At 39.1% G+C, this 18906-nt stretch overlaps 1 protein-coding gene across 1 annotated transcript in view; it reads right to left on the bottom strand.

Annotated features, from left to right (window-relative positions):
- RBM33 (RNA binding motif protein 33) overlaps positions 1-18906 on the bottom strand; it is a 135950-nt gene that overhangs the window by 97636 nt on the left and 19408 nt on the right. Inside the window, 4 exon segments of the mRNA XM_017860563.1 lie at positions 424-742; positions 2630-2706; positions 8840-8888; positions 16855-16933. Of these exon segments, the coding sequence (XP_017716052.1) occupies positions 424-742; positions 2630-2706; positions 8840-8888; positions 16855-16933 (524 nt within the window).

Raw genomic sequence — 18906 nt, forward strand, 5'->3', positions numbered from 1 at the left:
AACAGGACATCAATCACTCTGGAATATTAGCACCTTAAGATGTCTTTAGCAGGTCAATAATCTTTTCACCTTAGAAGGACTTTATCAGATCTTGTCTAAAGCCTGGATAAAAGCTCTGCATTAAGTACTCCTAACAATTGACAGTGTATCCCCACAACACAAAGCTGTTTTCTTCCTTAGGGTACAATCCTCAAGGTCACAATTCTTTGCAGCCTTCCAGAATGACAAAGGAGCATTACCTCTGGCCAAACAAGCTGTCAACACAAACTTTGTCATAGCTCAGATAAAGAAACTGGCAGACAGTGATAATAAGGTCTAATTTCCCCTCCCTCCCAAGGGAGGTAAATAGATTTCAAATCAGTCTAGAAGCCTATGCATGGGAAGCCAGGTTATCTTTGGCCACACAAAGAAGAAAAGACTCACTGTAAATTCATCTAAAGGTTCATTGATTTCGATGTCTAACACTTCATCGGTGTAAAGTTGCTCCTCCTCTGGCTCCTCCACATATTCTATTTGGTCTTCTGTCAACTCAGCTTCGTGGCCTTCATACTGTCCTTCTTCTGGGTACTCTTGAGTATACAATTCTGATCCATCAGATTTGTGATAAACCAGTTCATCCTCTCCTTGTTCTTGTTCATACTCAGACTCCTGTTCACCAGATTGGTCATTAGTGTTGTCAGACAGTTCAAATGATGTAACCATGCCAGATGTAGCATTCAGACTAATGGTAACACCCTGAGAACTAGAGGACAAAAATACAAAAAAAAAAAAAAAAAAAAAGACCAATGAAGAGAGGAGCTCAAAACTAAACCATTATATAAACAGCTGTTACAAAGATTTAAACCATGACTGGTAAAAAGTTATTCCAGTTACTGACAAACGCACAGTACTCCCACAGTACTCAAAGTGCTATGCAGAGCCGTGCCCTAAGCCCTTAATGCATACAGCAGAGCTAACTGTGCTATATGGAGCTGGCCACAGACTGGCAATGCATATAGAGCCTCTACTTATCATCAGCGGCAGGTTATTTGACCAAAAGAATTAAATCAACCACAGATGAAACACATCTGACTGGCAAAAGTCCAAGACTGAAATCAAATAGACTATATTTCATTCTAATTTACAGAATGAAATAGAAACTGCTAAGATTTCAAAGTAAAAATAGGAGTATTATGCTATAAGCAGAAAATCAGAGTTGGAATTTTAAGAACAATTTTCTTTTACATCTATGATAGAAATTATAAACTGTTTAAGAAAATCAAAATATTAAAATTTGTGTGAAAATACATTTCAGTGTTCAAATAAATAAATTTCTATTAGTCACAAATATCTTTAAAAATTGTTCATAATTTCTAAGTAAAATAACAAAGGTTTTGAAACTGCAAAAAAATCATGTTCCACCTATTAAATCATAACAGTTGCACAAACAATAAGGTACAAGATAACATTTCCCACGCAAGATGGTGCAGATAAATCTATGTTCACACACAGCACCCAATCCTAACAAAAAATTAATACATCTCTTACACTTCAAGATACTATGGCCAAAAAACTTCAATGATGTATTTCTAAAAGGCAATCTAACTCAAAAGATCAAAATATAACAATGATGTCAAACAATGGAATTGGGAAATTTATCTGACTGGTAGAATAATTTAAAACTTATTTTTACCTGTAAAAATTACTTTATGTTAGAAAATCTGTTACAAATCCATGGCTGAATAATAAATGGCATATATTCACTAATTACATTTATAACCAAGAGCTTGTCTACATTTTCCCCATGTTTCCTCATGAAATTAAAAAAATTATTCCACCTACCAGAGTGTCTCTCTCCTCGTATAATATAGCTTACTATATGTCAACAACAGAAAGATATTCATCGTACCAGTCAACTAGAGTCTAAAGTATCACCTCCCAAAGTGTCCAAAATAGTAATTCAGTAAATGATATCAATAAACTGGCTAAAATGAAAACAAATGCAGCAACATCAAACTGCAGGAGAGTTAAGAGTCCCAGGCCACTGCCCTCCACCCAAATAAAGCAATTCTTTAAAAGAGCAGTAGATATCCGTACTAAATGTTCATAACCTGCACTGAACAGAACTCACAGAGATCATTAAATGAAAGACCTACTGATTTTTTCTTTTTGAGACAGAGTTTCACTCTGTCTCCCAGGCTGGAGTGCAGTGGCACGATCTCGGCTCACTGCAACCTCCGCCTCTTAGGATCAAGCAATTCTCCTGCTTCAGCCTCCCGAGTAGCTGGGACTATAGGCATGTGCCACCATGCTTGGCTAATTTTTAGTAGAGACAGGGTTTCACCATGTTAGCCAGGCTGGTCTCGAACTCCTGACCTCAAGTGATCTGCCCGCCTCAGCCCCGCAAAGTGCTGGGATTATAGGCGTGAGCTACAATGCCTGGCCAAGAACTACTGATTTTAAACAGCTGCTCTGTTTACAGAACATCCATATGGCTTCTACAGTTATTACTAGTATTCCATTTAGAATGTAATCATGTGTTAAAGATATAAGGCTACATTATTCAATTACATTCCATTATAATTATAAGTAACAGTTCCTATCAATCTAGTTAAATAAAGAACATTTATAATGAGGTAATACTGAGTACCTGAAATTTTCTTCGTCTTCATTATCACTCTGCAAAAGATCATCATTTAGCTCTTCATCTGACAAATCCGACTGATTCTAATTAAAATAAGAAATATAATTAATGTGTGCCACTTCTATAAAAAGACTTGTTACAAAGTACAAAATTACATTGACTGAATTGTTTCTAGCCTTATATTAAAACGTTTGCCACCCAGAAGGCTTTGTGGTCACCAGAGGACAATCAAGAGATCCCACACAAGGCATGTGGATCCCTCCTGGGCTCAGCTTCAAGTGCCCAGGCAAATTAAATGTAAAAACAGCAAGTATAATGATCACATTTATTCTCACACAAAAGAGAAAAGGTAAGAAGTTCATTGGTGGAGGCTTACAAACAAATAATATCTTCTTATAATACACAAAAAAGTAAGATATCCTTAAGGTACTACTAAATTTAATGCTAATATCCAAAACCTAAAGATTTTTTAAACAACATAAAAAGTGTAATTTTAGAAATAAGATTTTAAATAACTGAATCACTAAATTGAAATAAGAGATTATAATAAAACTTTGGTTTTTCCAATACAGATCACATACGAAAATAAATGTTAGCAGCTCAGTTCCCCACTCCTGTTCTTGATGGCACTCCTACCTATAAGCGTAGAGAGCCTAGCTATTCTGTCAAGAGTTCCAGGTTTTGTTATGTTATATGTATTTGAGCATCTTAGAATAGGTTTCAGGGGGTGTTATTCACACTTTCACACACTACTTATTCACACTACTTCACACTTTCTTCCCTTTTTAAAATTACTTATATGTAATAAATGGTATATATAAATTACTACTCCCTTCACAAAAGACAGTCAAAGCCACACACACACACACTGTCATACACACATATTCATTCTTAAAAGTAAAGAGAGAAAATCAACTTGGTTTTCTACTTAAAGGTGAACAAACAAGCAGTCTTTTCTGGTAGTTACACCTAATAAAAACTTATCTGTATACTTTATTACAGTATTTCTGATAGTCAAAAATAATTAATCTTACTAGTACTTCTTAGTCGCATGGGACTCAACCTAATCACTGACACCACAATAAAATAAAAATAAAATAACACAGGCCACATACTCAGTTTATCTGCAGAAGGGAGAACAGATATGCGTGATAACAAAACAGACTGCTTAACTGATAACAAAACAGACTGCTTAAATGAAGTTTCTGGCTGGACGCAGTGGCTCACGCCTGTAATCTCAACACTTTGGGAGGCCAAGGCAGGTGGATCACTCGAAGTCAGGAGTTCGAGACCAACCTGGCCAACATGGTGAAACCCTGACTCTACTAAACGTACAAAAAATTAGCCGGGCGTGGTGAGGCGCCCCTGTAGTCCCAGCTACTCGGGAGGCTGAGGCAGGAGAATTGTGTGAAACCGGAAAGTGGAGGTTGCAGTGAGTCACTGCACTCCAGCCTGGGCAACAAGAATGAAACTCCATCTCAAAAAAAAAGAAAAGAAAAGAAAATGACATTTCCATTAGGTGACCATATAATCTGTCATCCATTTCTGAGATTGAAAGGAGATGCCATTATGAAAGTGAGAGCTATAAGCCAGGCCTACCACAGACAAACCTCAGTTTGGCTGTCCAACTCAGTAAATAAAACTTCAGGAAATCTTTAAAAATTAATAATTCAATGAGAGACAAATTTCATTCAAGAGGCTGCTTCTCTGAGCTTTTTAGTAAAACTCTTAGTATTTGTCAAAAATCAATGAGCCAAGAATGCACCAAGCAAATAGAAAGGGAATCTGTGCTGTGTTGGGCCCTCATGGGAGTCGAATCTCCCGTTGAGGATTCAACTTTCCTCTCTGACTTTTAAACCTACTGACAGACACAGGAGGCAATAAGCACAATATCCGCTTCACTGAAAAAGCTGGAAAGGAGAGCTAGGCTACAGCTTTGAGGCCAAAGCTGATTTCAACACATCCTAAGGAACTGGAGTGAACAGTTTTCTCGGGCTCCAGAGGGTTCTGCTCAGGATGGTCTGCAGGAAAGCAGGACCACAGATCCCAAGATATGAAGACAAAGTGGCCACAGATGCCAGTGAAATCCTTTCTCCCAATCTTTCCAAACAGGTCATTTCTCCCATGGGGAGAGAAACAAATATGAAAGAAAAAGAATAGTTCTCTCCAATACTCCCAAAAATATAAAACCTACATGGAATAGCCCGAGTTTAAAAACAGGAAGAAAATGGTTCCCAAAACATTCTCCAACACAGGCATCTATGAAACGGAGCCACCTCAGTGTATCAGGAGAATGTCTGTCCAACACAAGTTGATGAAGGTAAACACAAAAGCTAAAGAAGGAACTGCAAGCTGGCAACCAACTTCCACCTCACTCTTACCCACTTTCTAAAAGCTCTAGCCTGGTCACATCAGCCTGCTTTATCCTAAATTCGAAACCTTAATTATATATTTAAAACTGAGCCCTAGCCACCTTCTTGACATGAATGAATGAACTTGTCCCTGACAGTCTGGCCCGTGTGCCATCCTCAGTACTATGCACCTCCCTCGTGCTGTCTGTGCCGCAGGAGTCTTTCCAGGCAAAGGCTCCAAATTGTGCATTTCGTGGGGACCCCAGTGGGAGAAAACAATTTTTCAGGTAGCCGGTGTCCTCATCATGTGAACTCCATTCACAGACCCTGCAGTAACTAACTCGCTCTCACTAGAAATCAAATAAATAGAAATTAAGCCAACCAGAAAACATTTTTCATCTATCACACTGACAAAGATTCTTTTTAAAAAGTGGTATCGAACAGGGAATGGAAAAGTGAGGGCAATGCTTATTCCCTGCTGCTAGAACATAAGTGGATCAAACATTTCTGGAAAGCAACTTGGCAATACAAGAACCATGAAATGTTTCCACCCTTAGGCCAGAATTCCTCTTTATAGAAACCTCCTAAGAAAAAAATCCCAAAAGCATAGTAAGACTTGTCCATTTAAATATCACCATAATGCCTGAGATTTACATAACATAATTCAGGAGGTAGGGAGTGAGTACGTAAACAGGAAGCAAAACAGCCTTTAACTGAAAATTACTGAGGCTGGGCGACTGACACCTGAGAGTAAACCGTACCGTTCTCTCTTCTTTTGTATATGCTTGAGATTTTTCACAAAAAGGTGTTTTAAAAAAAGTCATAAGCAATGAGCTGGAAACAACCTCAATGTACACAGGAGTGACTAGGTATACTGTAGCATCTACAAACGTTGACTATTATGTTGCCATTATAAAATATTTTAAAATAACCCTAATGACAAGGGGGAAATGCCAATGATACAATGTTAAATTAAAAAGAAGTAATGTTTTATATCTATATTTCAATTTTTTTTTTTGAGACCAAGTCTCACTCTAGCCCAGGCTAAAGTGCAGTGGCGTGCAACCGCAGGAGCGCTGCAACCTCCACCTTCCAGGTTCAAGGAAGCCTCTCGAGTAACTGGGACATCAGGTACGTGCACTATGCCTGGCTAATTTTTGTATTTTTAGCAGAGACGGGGTTTCACCATGCTGGCCAGGCTGGTCTCCAACTCCTGACCTCAGGTGGTCTACCTGCCTCAGCCTCCCAAAGTGCTGAGATTATAGGCATGAGCCACCACACCCGGCCTATGTTTCGGTCATATTTAAAAACACATGGGAAAAGAACAAAAGACAGGTGACAAAACGTTAGTCACGACTGTTTACATATTTTTCAGGCTTTCTTTTTTTATATATTTTCAATGCCTTGTTTCCTATAAGGTACAAAGCATTTATTTTATGTTAGGAAAGAATAGAGAAGAGGAAATGAGAGAGATACATCTCCTGTTCCAAAGTAAACACACTTCCAAAATGTCCAAAACAGATGCAACCCCGCCACTGAGACGTCGGAATGCACTGTCACGGGGCTTGCTCCAGTTCCAGCCCAACGGGAGGAACTTAACGACAATCAACTCAACTGAGAAAAGGAGGATGACTTCCCCCAGAACAGTCAGCATTACAGTCCAAACCAAATAGTATTTCTCCATCTTTACTGATAACAGTCCTGACCCCAAAGGTCAGGACTTTTTTTTTTTATGAGAGGAGGTCACATGTATTAAAAGGGAATTATTACAGCTTTCTGGAAAGAAACACAGGGCAAACCATGACATGAGGCTTGCCTAGAGATAGAAATCTAACTTCATGTCAAAGTATTTTACTACATTTAAACCTTTTAACATCTAATTGTTATTCTCCATTAAAGTGTCTTAAATACAAAGAAAAAAGTAGCCACTTTAGGTACAAAAATACAAGTGAGAGCACCTCAAAGAGTGTGCGAAATAATTCCCCATACAGGATAAAACAAGAGCCTTTTCCCCCAGTGACCATGACAAAGGAGGACTGAGCATCCCACCCCCACTCCAGACATCACACTACAACATAGACCAGAGACACGAGGCTCTCTCGTCAACTGATACGGATGCATCTCCATTTACTCCTATTGAATCAGGTGGATTTACAACTAACCACACTAACTCTCAGTGTTAGAAGTGATGACAGAGCCATCTAAAGGAAGGAAAGTGGGGTGAGGTCAAAGCCAGGCCACCTGCAGGCTGATGATGCAGTAATAAACAGAACACACAATGCAAAGTGGCTTTAAAAGAATTCTAAAATGCATTCATGCATTAAAGAAAATGCTAATAATGCAATATAGTAAGTTACAAGAAAATGGCAAAATTGGTAACTTTTTTTTTTTTTTTTTTTTAGATGAAGTCTCACTCTGTCACCAGGCTGGAATGCAGTGGTGCAATCTCAGCTCACTGCAGTCTCCACCTCCCAGGTTCAAGCAATTCTCCTGCCTCAGCCTCCCAAGTAGCTGGGACTACAGGCATGCACCACCACACCTGGCTAATTTTTGTATTTTTAGTAGAGACAGGGTTTCACCACGTTGGCCAAGATGGTCTCCATCTCTTGACCTCATGATCCACCCGCCTCACCCTCCCAAACTGCTGGGACTACGCCCGGCCTGGTACTTCTAATAAGAGATCTTAACTGTATCACTAATGAGATTAAAAGGGAAATCTATTAAGATGTGATAAATCAGTCAAAAGATGTGAACTTACCGCACTTCTTGAAATACAGATTTATACCACTAACATTATTGATAAATTTTAACCTAAAAGAACAATAGCTTGAGGCTGGGCGCGGGGGCTCACATCTGTAATCCCAGCACTTTGAGAGGCCGAGGCGAGTGGCTCACGAGGTCAGGAAATCGAGACAATCCTGGCTAACACAGTGAAACCCTGTCTCTAGTAAAAATACAAAAAATTAGCCAGGCGTGGTGGCAGGTGCCTGTAGTCCCAGCTACTCGGGAGGCTGAGGCAGGAGAATGGCGTAAACCTGGGAGGCGGAGCTTGCAGTGAGCGGAGATTGTGCCACTGTACTCCAGCCTGGGCAACAGAGCGAGACTCTGTCTCAAAAAAACAAAAAAAATTAAGCCTAAACTATCTTGATAATGAGAACAGTTAATAAACAGATAATGAGAACACTGTTTTTAAACAGTTAATAAAATTTTAAAAATGTAGTATTTCACTTTCCTGCTTTACATTTCTACTTTTACATGTTTTATAATGTCTGAAATATACTGGTAGGGTTCTGTTTGTGTGTGTGTATATATATTTCGTAAACTGAATTACAGTGTGTATATATATATATATATATATATATATATACACACACACACCCACAATATATATAAATAGATACACAAAATTTTACTTCATCAAAAAGATTTAGAAAAACCTACATTAGGTTTTAGACTTCTATTTATTTTAATGTTTATTATATTTGAGTATGTTTACCTTTAAGCTTATCTCTGAATGCCTCCAAAAAGTGAAATCCAGAACAAGTATGCAAAATATGAACCTCCAAATGTTACCTTCTGTTATGGCAAGGCACAACTTTATGTTAATGCTGTCACAATCCAGTAACGGCTAGAATGCCTTGGACAAAGTAGGAACTAATCTTCAAGGATTTATTTCTTGAGTTATAATTACCAGAGAATTTACTAATAAACAGTCAATTCCTTGTGCACTTAAAAAATAATTCAGTTTACAAAATTTTTATCTATACCCAAGTTTCCAGTAATGAAACCCATGTATAGTGATTACTGCTATATGTTAAGTACAATTAAATGACTATTATTTCATCTCAGGACACAAATTTCTTACCTTTTTGCCAGATAGTAAATCTTCTCCAAGTAAATCATCTTCAAGTTCACTTGGGAGAAAAAAAGAGACATGTCAATGATTATTCCCATTAAGACTTGCAAGTCTGTAGGTCACTTGGGAATTTACCAAGAACTCTACAGCTAAGGTACCTTGTTTTTGAGACAAAGCCTCAACCTGTCGCCCAGGATGGAGTACAATGGTGCAATCTCAGCTGACTGTAACCTCTGCCGTCCAGATTCAAGCAATTCTCCTGCCTCAGCCTCCCAAGTAGCTGGGATTACAGGCATACGCCATCACGCCCAGCTAATTTTTTCTATCTTTAGTAGAGACGAGGTTTCACCATGTTGGTGAGACTGGTCTCGAACTCCGGACCTCATGATCCGCCTGCCTTGGCCTCCCAAAATGTTGGGATTACAGGCGTGAGCCACCACTCCCGGCCAGCTCGGATACTTTTACATTAAGTTTGCTATACTTTCCTTTTTCTTTATTAATAATAAAAATGTATTTTCTAATGCACAGAGAACATTTTACCTTTTAAGTATGGGAAGGCTTTGCTATAGGTAGTGCCTCACTATACTTCTAATTTTAGTTTTGCACCTTAATACGGGACCTTAATCTCTTGGGCCTGTTGAATAATCAGTAAAAGCAGAAACTGGAATATAGTAAGTCATATCTAAGCTTTCTCCTATCTTTAAAAACCTTAATGAAGAAGGAAAAGATACACAATATAATTAATTAGGAAGATCAAAACCAAAACCACTAGAGACAGTTTGACATTCATCAAACCAACAGAAACTGAAAAAAATAAATTTTAAAACCAAATGAGAACATAAAATCAAATCACAGTAACTAAGGGAATTAGCTTTGTATAACATGGATGTCCTATCAGTGATTTGCAATTTTTTCCAGCATACTTCTCTTTTAAATGATTAGAAGCAGGCTTTCTCCCTATTTCTACAATTAAAACAGAAACCCTTAGCAAATAAAGAAGCTGAAAACATTTTCCACTGCATTTATTAGAAACAAGATTTTTTTAGTTGATAAACATGGCTACCACTGGATTATGTTTTAATTCTGGGGAATCAATCTCTTGGAAGCAAGTAGCATTAAAAGCCAACATAGAGAAATGTACAAAGAGGAAATATAATTAGACGGACTTTAGTTCTAGGTGCAAATACTCATGGAGATTTAACTGCATCAATATTCTTGTTAGAATTGCCACTTTATTTTTTAAGGGGGGCTCTGGTTACAAAATTCTATAGGTTTTGAGAAATCAGCAAAACCATGATTTTACCAAAAAAATCATGTTTATTTTTAGCATGCCTCTCTGCAGAATATGATAATCGCAGGGAATGCATATATGGAGTTATAATGAAATGCATGTTTCTATATAATGCCTTTTAGAACTGAAAACAATCTGACAAATCATTTAATTCATGCACTAAAGACTTTGTTATTTTAAGTTATCCTCCAAAAAGTCCTATAACCTCATTTTACAAATAAAGAAAATAAGGACAAGACATGAAATAACCTGCCTAAAGTCACACAGCAGTGACAGATGCAGGACAAGAACAGCCCTTGAAAAGCAATCTTTCACAGACTCCTATACGATAGTTACAAAAAAATAACATACAGCTTCTCTCAATATTTTAAAACCACTATCGTCTATCAAATACAATTTTTGTATCTTCAGTGTTCCAACTACCCTCCAGAGGCAGGAAGAAAACAATGCTGTCTAGTCAACAATATTTACAATAACCCCATTTGAAATTTGATTCCAGATAACCAAAAACACACAAGCACCTCTTTGAAGACAGGCACTCGTCTATACCATCACCTTAAGTAACTAAAAATGGAATGTGATGCCAGTTTCCCAGGGCTAACTGACACAGTCATAAAAACAGGTGTCAGTAATTATACAAGCAAAATCTAGAAAGTATGCCTTTTGCTGACAAGCACAAAGAAATAAATCAACCTTTAATAAATACTTAATTTTCTAAACAAAACATTTTAAAAGTAAGTGTATCAACTATAAAATAAGCAGAGAAAATGAAGACTCGTACTTGTTTCACGACGAGTGAGAAACAGGATGGGAGACAGTGGGACTCAGTACAGAACAGCAGCAAGTATAAACAGCAGCCCCAGCAAGCCACAGCATCTGCTCAGTACACTTCTGTGCCAGGCACCACTTGACAAGTTCCACATACACGAGCTTTTCATTGACATAATAACCCTCTCAGGTAGACCCTTACACTGTTGCCATTTTTTAAATGTGAAAACAGAAACACTAAGACGCTAATTTGCCCAAGGTCACCCAGCTAGAAGTGGTGACACCAGTGAGAGAATCCAAGTCCTAACTACTATGCACACACCCCAAAGAAACTACATGTACTTTTCTTCTTGTCATTGTAAAGCTGGACCCTCACCAAAGATGTATATATAAGGAATAAATTTATTACATATGTAAAACTACATCCACTCTTGCCAAAAACAACAATGAACTAATGGAAATGACTGATCTCCATCTGGCAGTTTCAAAGGGGCGAGCAGTCACTCTGGCTGGCAGTAGCAGTAAGTGTTCTAGGAAATCAAACAAACACTGGGCTGAAGAGGCTTCCTGTGTTAAATTCTAGAGCTCCCTCAAGATTCCACCAGTAATCACTACTTGAGTATGAACAACCTTTCCGGCAGACATTTCTTATTAAAGCTTATAGACAATGAGCTCTTTGAAAGCAAGTATATTTTTACTTAGAAACAGAAGTTATCCTCAAAGACGTTTTTCAGGAAACAAGTATTTGTTGTTAACCACTGGGCTACAGCCTTTCAAAACCAGAAGCGAACCTGACCACTGTACATGGGGCTGTAGTCTCTGGGTCCTCCCCACTCTAGTCTGCTCTCCATCTTACCTGCCTGCTCTGTGCCTGGATTGTGTCCTCCAGGAGCAGCTGGCACAGCCTGTCCTAACCTCTGGCTTCCAGATGGAATCGCCCATTGGGAGGCACCAACATAATGTCACCAAGTAGGAGGAGAAAGATGGGCCCCTCCCTTCTCACCTGAAGGGATAGAGACTATAGTATCCCTCCCCAAACAGCCTTCACTTCCCACAAGGCCAGGGCAGGAACTGGTACTCCCTGGATGGGAACTCATTAGTTCTTTAACCTTGCCCTGTAAATAGACCCTTCATTAAATTTCTTCAGCTAAAACTTTTTGGGCCGGGAGTGGTGGCTCACGCCTGTAATCTCAACACTTTGGGAGGCTGAGGCGATTGGATCACCTGAGGCCAGGAGAGTTCAAGACCAGCCTGGCCAACACGGCGAAATCCCTTCTCTACTAAAAATATAAAAATTAGCCAGGCACGATAGCACATGCCTGTAATCCCAGCTACTGGGGAGACTGAGGCATGAGAATCGCTTGAACCTGGGAGGTAGAGGTTGCAGTGAGCTGATATCGCACCATTGTACTCCAGAGCAGACTCTGTCTCAAAAAAACAAAACAAACAAACAAAACAACTTTTGAGTGTGCCATCTCTTTCTTACCTGGGCATGAGACATTCTTATCTTAAAACACACACACACACACACACACACACACACACACAATTTCAGGTGTTGGTTCAGCAATGATATCATATTCTTCCAAACACCACCACCAGTACAGCACGGCAGAAGAACTTACCATAGTAATTCCTGACCCACTCTTCTCAACTTCGAAGTGTCTCTCTCTGTGTCATGCAGCACACAGAGAGGCTGTCTTATGCTTAAAACATCAAAAAAGAAATACATGTGGCAAAATCTTCATAGATGCAAACATGTCATTGAAGACAATAAAAAAAGGAAGAGTTTGTTCACAAACAACACTGAGACAACTACTATTCATAATAAAGTAAACAATAAAAACTAGAACCGTCTCACACCATGACCAAAACAAGTTTCATCACAGCAGAAAGCAAGACAGCTGCCAAAGACGTCTAAAGTCATGTCAAATGGACACAGGAGCCAACCTGAAGAAATTCCAATTCAGCAAATATCAGGCAATGTAACCACCAATAAAGATACTAAACTACAATGGATTCAACACAATCCAACATTTAAATCTATGATTTCAAAATGATTCAAAAACAAAACTCACCCCTGCAAGATGCTAGGGCTGACTTCTTAGTTTGAAACGTGGTAAACAACAGGAAAGACTCAATCACTTACCCTGTCTTTTCTATGTAATCTCCACCTCAGAAGAACTAACTGGTTTACAGTACTATTAGGTACTATTTCGTGTACTAGTACTATAGGTAACAGGAAAAGCGGAGGTATCACCACGTGCCCCCAAGTAGCTTCCAATGAGGAACGCAGCAATACTTACTATACTGCCACACCCCAGCCCCTCCCCCAAGTTCAAACCTGAATCCCATCCACTTCTAGTTCTATTAACTCACATAAAACACCAGCAGTTAAAGGGCACACTAAAAACACCTCAGGGAGTGCAATCAGCAAAAGGAAAATTCTAGAAGACACACTACCGTTTCTTCAACAAAAAATTGCATGGAACTAAAATAAGATGGGGGAGAACCTGTATATGAAACAACACTTGAAAGACAACTATCAATGACCGTGTGGGCCCAATTCAACCATAAAAAAGCACACAGACACATATCCAAACTGTGAAAATAACAGTATACTCACACATACATTTAAAATAAGTGTGTATACATATGTATGGAGATATACATGCATGCGTCTACATACACATACATAGACACACGCACAAATATAAGAGAATCGGAAATTTAAACACTAAGATATTTACATAACAAGGAATTTTTAAAGATACTGTAACTATTGTGGCTGTATTTGTAAATCCTTTATTTTTAGAAAATATATTCTAGAAATTTTGAGGGGGTTGCAGAGTATGGTTAAGAGATTGGCTACATGCTGATAACTGGTGAAACTGGAGGATGGTACATTGGGTTCATTGTACTAGTCTATTTTCACATACGCTTGAACTTGTTAGTAACTTAACAATCAATTTAATCAATTCCAGGCAGACTGTGTATCTATTTTTAAAAAAAGGCCAGGCGCGGTGGCTCAAGCCTGTAATCCCAGCACTTTGGGAGGCCGAGACGGGCGGATCACAAGGTCAGGAGATCGAGACCATCCTGGCTAACACGGGGAAACCCCGTCTCTACTAAAAAATACAAAAAACTAGCCAGGCAAGGTGGTGGGTGCCTGTAGTCCCAGCTACTCAGGAGGCTGAGGCAGGAGAATGGCATAAACCCGGGAGGCGGAGCTTGCAGTGAGCTGAGATCCAGCCACTGCACTCCAGCCTGGGCGACAGAGCGAGACTCTGTCTCAAAAAAAATAAATAAATAAATAAAAATTACAACTTTCATAGACACATGCAGGAGATACCCAGAATACAAGGTAGGGAAGAATTTCTTAAGGACAAAAAGCACAAACCAATTTCCTGTGCCTCCTGAAGTGGGCACTCAGGAGGCCGCACACCATCTACCCTGACCACAAAGCACAGCCTACAGTCAGTCACGATGGAACACCAGCAAACCCAAAATAAATGGCCTGTCAACGTCATAAAAGACAGGCTACAAAATTCTTCCACATTAAGAAACGATGAAAGAAAAATGCAATGTATGATCCTGCATTGAATCTTGAACCAGAACAAAAAATTCTTTTGGGAGGTATAAAGGAAATTATTGAGACAACTGAAAACATTCTGAATAACCACTGTAGAATAAAAAATTAAAACTGGGTAGAGCACACTAGCTCACGCCCATTCCAGCACTCTGGGAGGCCAAGGTAGGAGTATTACTGACAAAAATCTGAATAACCACTGTAGAACAAAAAATAGAACTAGGCAGGGTGTGCTAGAACAAAAAAATAGAACTAGGCAGGTCATGCCTGTAATCCCAGCATTCTGGGAGGCCAAGGCAGGAGCATCACTTGAGCCCAGGAGTTCCTGCTTGCTATGATCACGCCACTACACTCCATCTGCGTGACAGAGAAACACCCTGTCCCCAAAGTAACAACAACAAACCTCACATATATAGAACTGGATGTTTGATAAACTTCCTGACTTTAAAAATTATACCATATTTATATAAGTGAAAGTACCTGTTTTGGGGAAAATACATGCTAAACAATACTGAAGCATTCAGAAGTGGCATGATGCCTGCAACCTACTGTCAAATGGTACAGGAAAGAAAATTTTACATATACAGTATATCCATGTACGTAAAGAATTAGAGTAACAACATCAGTTGACAAACAGCACCTCATGAGTGTAAGAGAAGGTTAAGTGGGAGTTTCTGTATTATTCTTACAACTTTCTTGGAAGTCTGAAAAGAGTTTCCAAATACATTTCTTTCACGTTTTAATAAAAAGAATAAAAAACTATAAGGAAAATATTATACACTTGACTGTATCCTTTTCAAAATCTAGTTAAAGACTATTTTTTAAGCAAACACATGCCACAGACTGGGAGGAGATATCTATAAACAATAAAAATAAATTTCCAGTAAGTATAATATAAACAGTCCCTAAAATCAATAAGCAAAAGACAAACAATCCAAAAGAAAAACAAACAGATATGAACAGACCATTCAAAGAGGAACTCCAAATAATAAGCTACTAAAAGACCCACTTAATATTTTATTCAGCTCACCATCACAGTCTTTTAGTCAAAACCAGCTTTAGTACTTACTAATAAGACCATTTCTTTTCTAGGAAAGACTTCATTTTAAGCACTATTTAATTTTAGAATGCATGCTGGCTGATTTTGTGCGTCAGCTTGACTGGGACAAGAGGGGTCCAGCTACCTAACAAAACATTATTTCTGTGAAAGTCCATGAGGGTGCTTCCAGAGCTGATTAGCGATGAATCCACAGACTGAGTAAAGAAATCCATCCTCACCAATGTGGGCAGACATTACCCAAAAAGTTGGAGTTGGGCAAATTCACCCTTTTCTTGAGCTATCTTCTGCCCTCAGACATGGGAGCTCCTGGTTCTCAGGCCTCCAGGCTCAGAGAGGGACTTCCATCACTGGCTCCCCTGGTTCACAGGCCACTGGGAATACACCACTCTACAGACCGGGTAATTTCTCAGTCTCCATAATCACGCGAGCCAGTTCTTCACAACGAATCTTTCTGTATATATTCTTTTGGTTCTGCTCCTCTGGAGAATCCTAATACACTGCATGAGTCACTGAAGAGCAATCAGCTTTATGTGGACTGTAAGGGCCTCATAGTTCTCAAGGTAGATTATTCTATATAACTTCTAGATGTGACACTGCCGTTTTCAAATTGACTGCAGCTTCGAAGTAATTGTTACATTTTCTCAACACAGTATTTAAGATGTTAAAAAAGTTATAAAGAATAACCATCATTTCTCAGCCCCACCACCCAGATTAAGCCCACATTGTATTTCTCCCAGAACACATCTCTAACCTCTATTATAACTCCTTGCCAGAGGTAACCACTCTGTCAAACTGCCATCTGTCATTACTGTGGATTTTTAAATCGTGTTTGTGTGTATTCCTAAACAGGTCATTTTCATCCACTCCTAAACAGGTATCTTCATCTTCACTGGTAACCAGGAAAATGAAAATTAAAATTAGTGAAATACCATCTACACATATTAGAATGGAAAAAACATTAAAGTGTAGCCAGATACTCAGTACAAAGTAGAGCTTAAGGAACTCTGGCACAAGGCCACTCCAGTAATGGCTCTGGGTGTCCACAAAGTCAGTATCATTACTATATAAAAACAAAGAAAAAGGACAGAAGACCTATGATCTGTTGGCAGCCCTCCATACAACACAGGCCTGGAACAGGAGCCCACGGTCAGCCTTCTACATGGAGAAGCTTCACTTTAGCCCAGGAGGGACAGCCCCACTCAAGATAGAGCACCAGGTAGTCAAGGTGCTGTGTTCAGTAAAGACCCCTTGGGAGCCAAGGGTTAGAATGACAGAGATCGGCACAGGCAGTCAGGTGAAGCACAGGGTGCACGTACCTGTCCCAGTCCTCATCAGCAGCTCTTCTTCTCCATGACCGTTCCGCGCCAGGCTTATCAAACTGGTCAAAGTCATCATCTATGAGAACAGTCCATTGAAGTCAGTTTTACTAAGTTAAAACAGACACAATGCAAATAATTCAAACACTAAAACAACTTTTTTAAGGATTCCTGACTTGACATTTCAAATTACAAAAGTTTCATATATAACTATCACAAACACTTTAGCCATTTTCAATAATGAAACATCTTTAAAACACAAAGCTATCCAAGAAAACCAATTCATTGAATATTGTTGGACATGAAAATCACTAATAGGTTTTCAAAAAAAACCCACAAATGTTATTAAAGTGTTTTTTTTTTAATAAAATGGGTTTTGAATGTTTTTTTACTGCATAAAAAAAATGTGATGTGCTAAAAGTTGGAGACTTTTATAATACTTTTGTAATTGTCACACTTTTCCAAATCATGGAAAGCTAAGATCCCACTTAAGCAAAATAGAGATAATGCAGAGACGTGCTGAGCAACGGAAGTATAAGCACACATCTAATTCCAGGTTTTCTAGTAGCCACATTTATAAAAGGTAAAGAGAAACAGACGAAACTTTAACAGGCCGTATTTTAACAATACATTTTATTTAACATAGTATATCCAAAATATTATCACAGTATGTATGGCCAGGTGTGGTGGCTCATGCCTGTAATCCCAGCACTTTGGGAGGCTGAGGCAGAAGGATCACTTGAGGTCAGGAGTTTGAGATCAGCCTGTCCAACACAGCAAAATCTCGTATCTACTAAAAAAATACAAAAAAAAAAAAAATTAGCCAGGCATGGAGGTGCACGTCTGTAGACCCAGCTATCCCAGCTACTTGGGAGGCTGAGGCACGAGAATCGCTTGAACCAGGAGGCAAAAGTTGCAGTGGGCCAAGATCGCACCACTGCACTCCAGCCTGGGTAACAGAGGGAGACTCTGTCTCCATAAAAAAAAGTGTGTATATAAATATACATATAAATATATATAAATACATATATAAAATCATAGTGTATAATCAATACAGAAAATATTAACAGCATATTTCACATTTTTTCCATACTAAATGGGAATTCTGTACACACAGCACATCTCACATCTCAAAGTGAACAAGCCACATGCCAAGTGCTTGGTGCCATGTGTGACAAGTGGCTACCGAAATGGACAGTGAAGAAAGAGCAATGAAGAGCAGAGCCCTTTAGAGGCCTGTTTCTTTTTCTGTAAAAACGAAGCTATCATCTACTTCATACATTTGCTGCAACATTAAATTGGACAATGTATTTTAAAATACAAGAACTGACAAATGGTGGCACCTGACAAAGTTATTTTTATTCCTAGTAAACAAAGAATTGAAATTAAAGGTTTTCATCTCAGACAAACATACAAGCAAAGAAATTGCAGCACATAGATCTGTCTCCCCAGAAAAGAGTCTAGCCTAGGGGTAGGTGGTTGGGGTAGGGAGGGCCAGATGATATAAAGCCTCAGAATTTTCCCAGCCTGGAGCTGGAAATCAATCAAGTTCTACCGAAGTAATATATCTACTCTTACCAAATACTACTGATATAGTTTGAACATACGTCCCTGCCAAATCTCATGTTGAATTGTAATCCCCAGTGTTGGAGGTGGGGCCTGGTGGGAGGCATTTGGGTCCTGGTGGCAGATTCGGCATGGCTTGGTGCTGTCCTCACCGTAGCCAGTGAGCTCTCTGGAGACTGGTTGCTGTGAAGTGTGGCGCCCTCCCTACCTCCGCTCACTCTCTTGCTCCTTCTTTTGCCATGTAAGGTAAGTGCCTGCTCCTGCTTGGCCTTCCACCATGAGTAAAAGCTCCCTGAGGCCTCCCCACAAACTGAGCAGGCACTGACGCCACACTTGTACAGCCTACAGAACCATAAGCCACTTAAACTTCTCTTCTTTATGAATTACCCAGTCTCCAGTATTTCTTTATAGCCCTGTGAGAACAGCCTAATATAACTAACTACCAAACAGAATGAGGGCTTTAACAAAAAAAAAAAAAAAAAAAAA

Source organism: Rhinopithecus bieti, unplaced genomic scaffold (assembly GCF_001698545.2).
Source record: "Rhinopithecus bieti isolate Rb0 unplaced genomic scaffold, ASM169854v2 scaffold_50877, whole genome shotgun sequence".
NCBI lineage: Eukaryota > Metazoa > Chordata > Mammalia > Primates > Cercopithecidae > Rhinopithecus > Rhinopithecus bieti.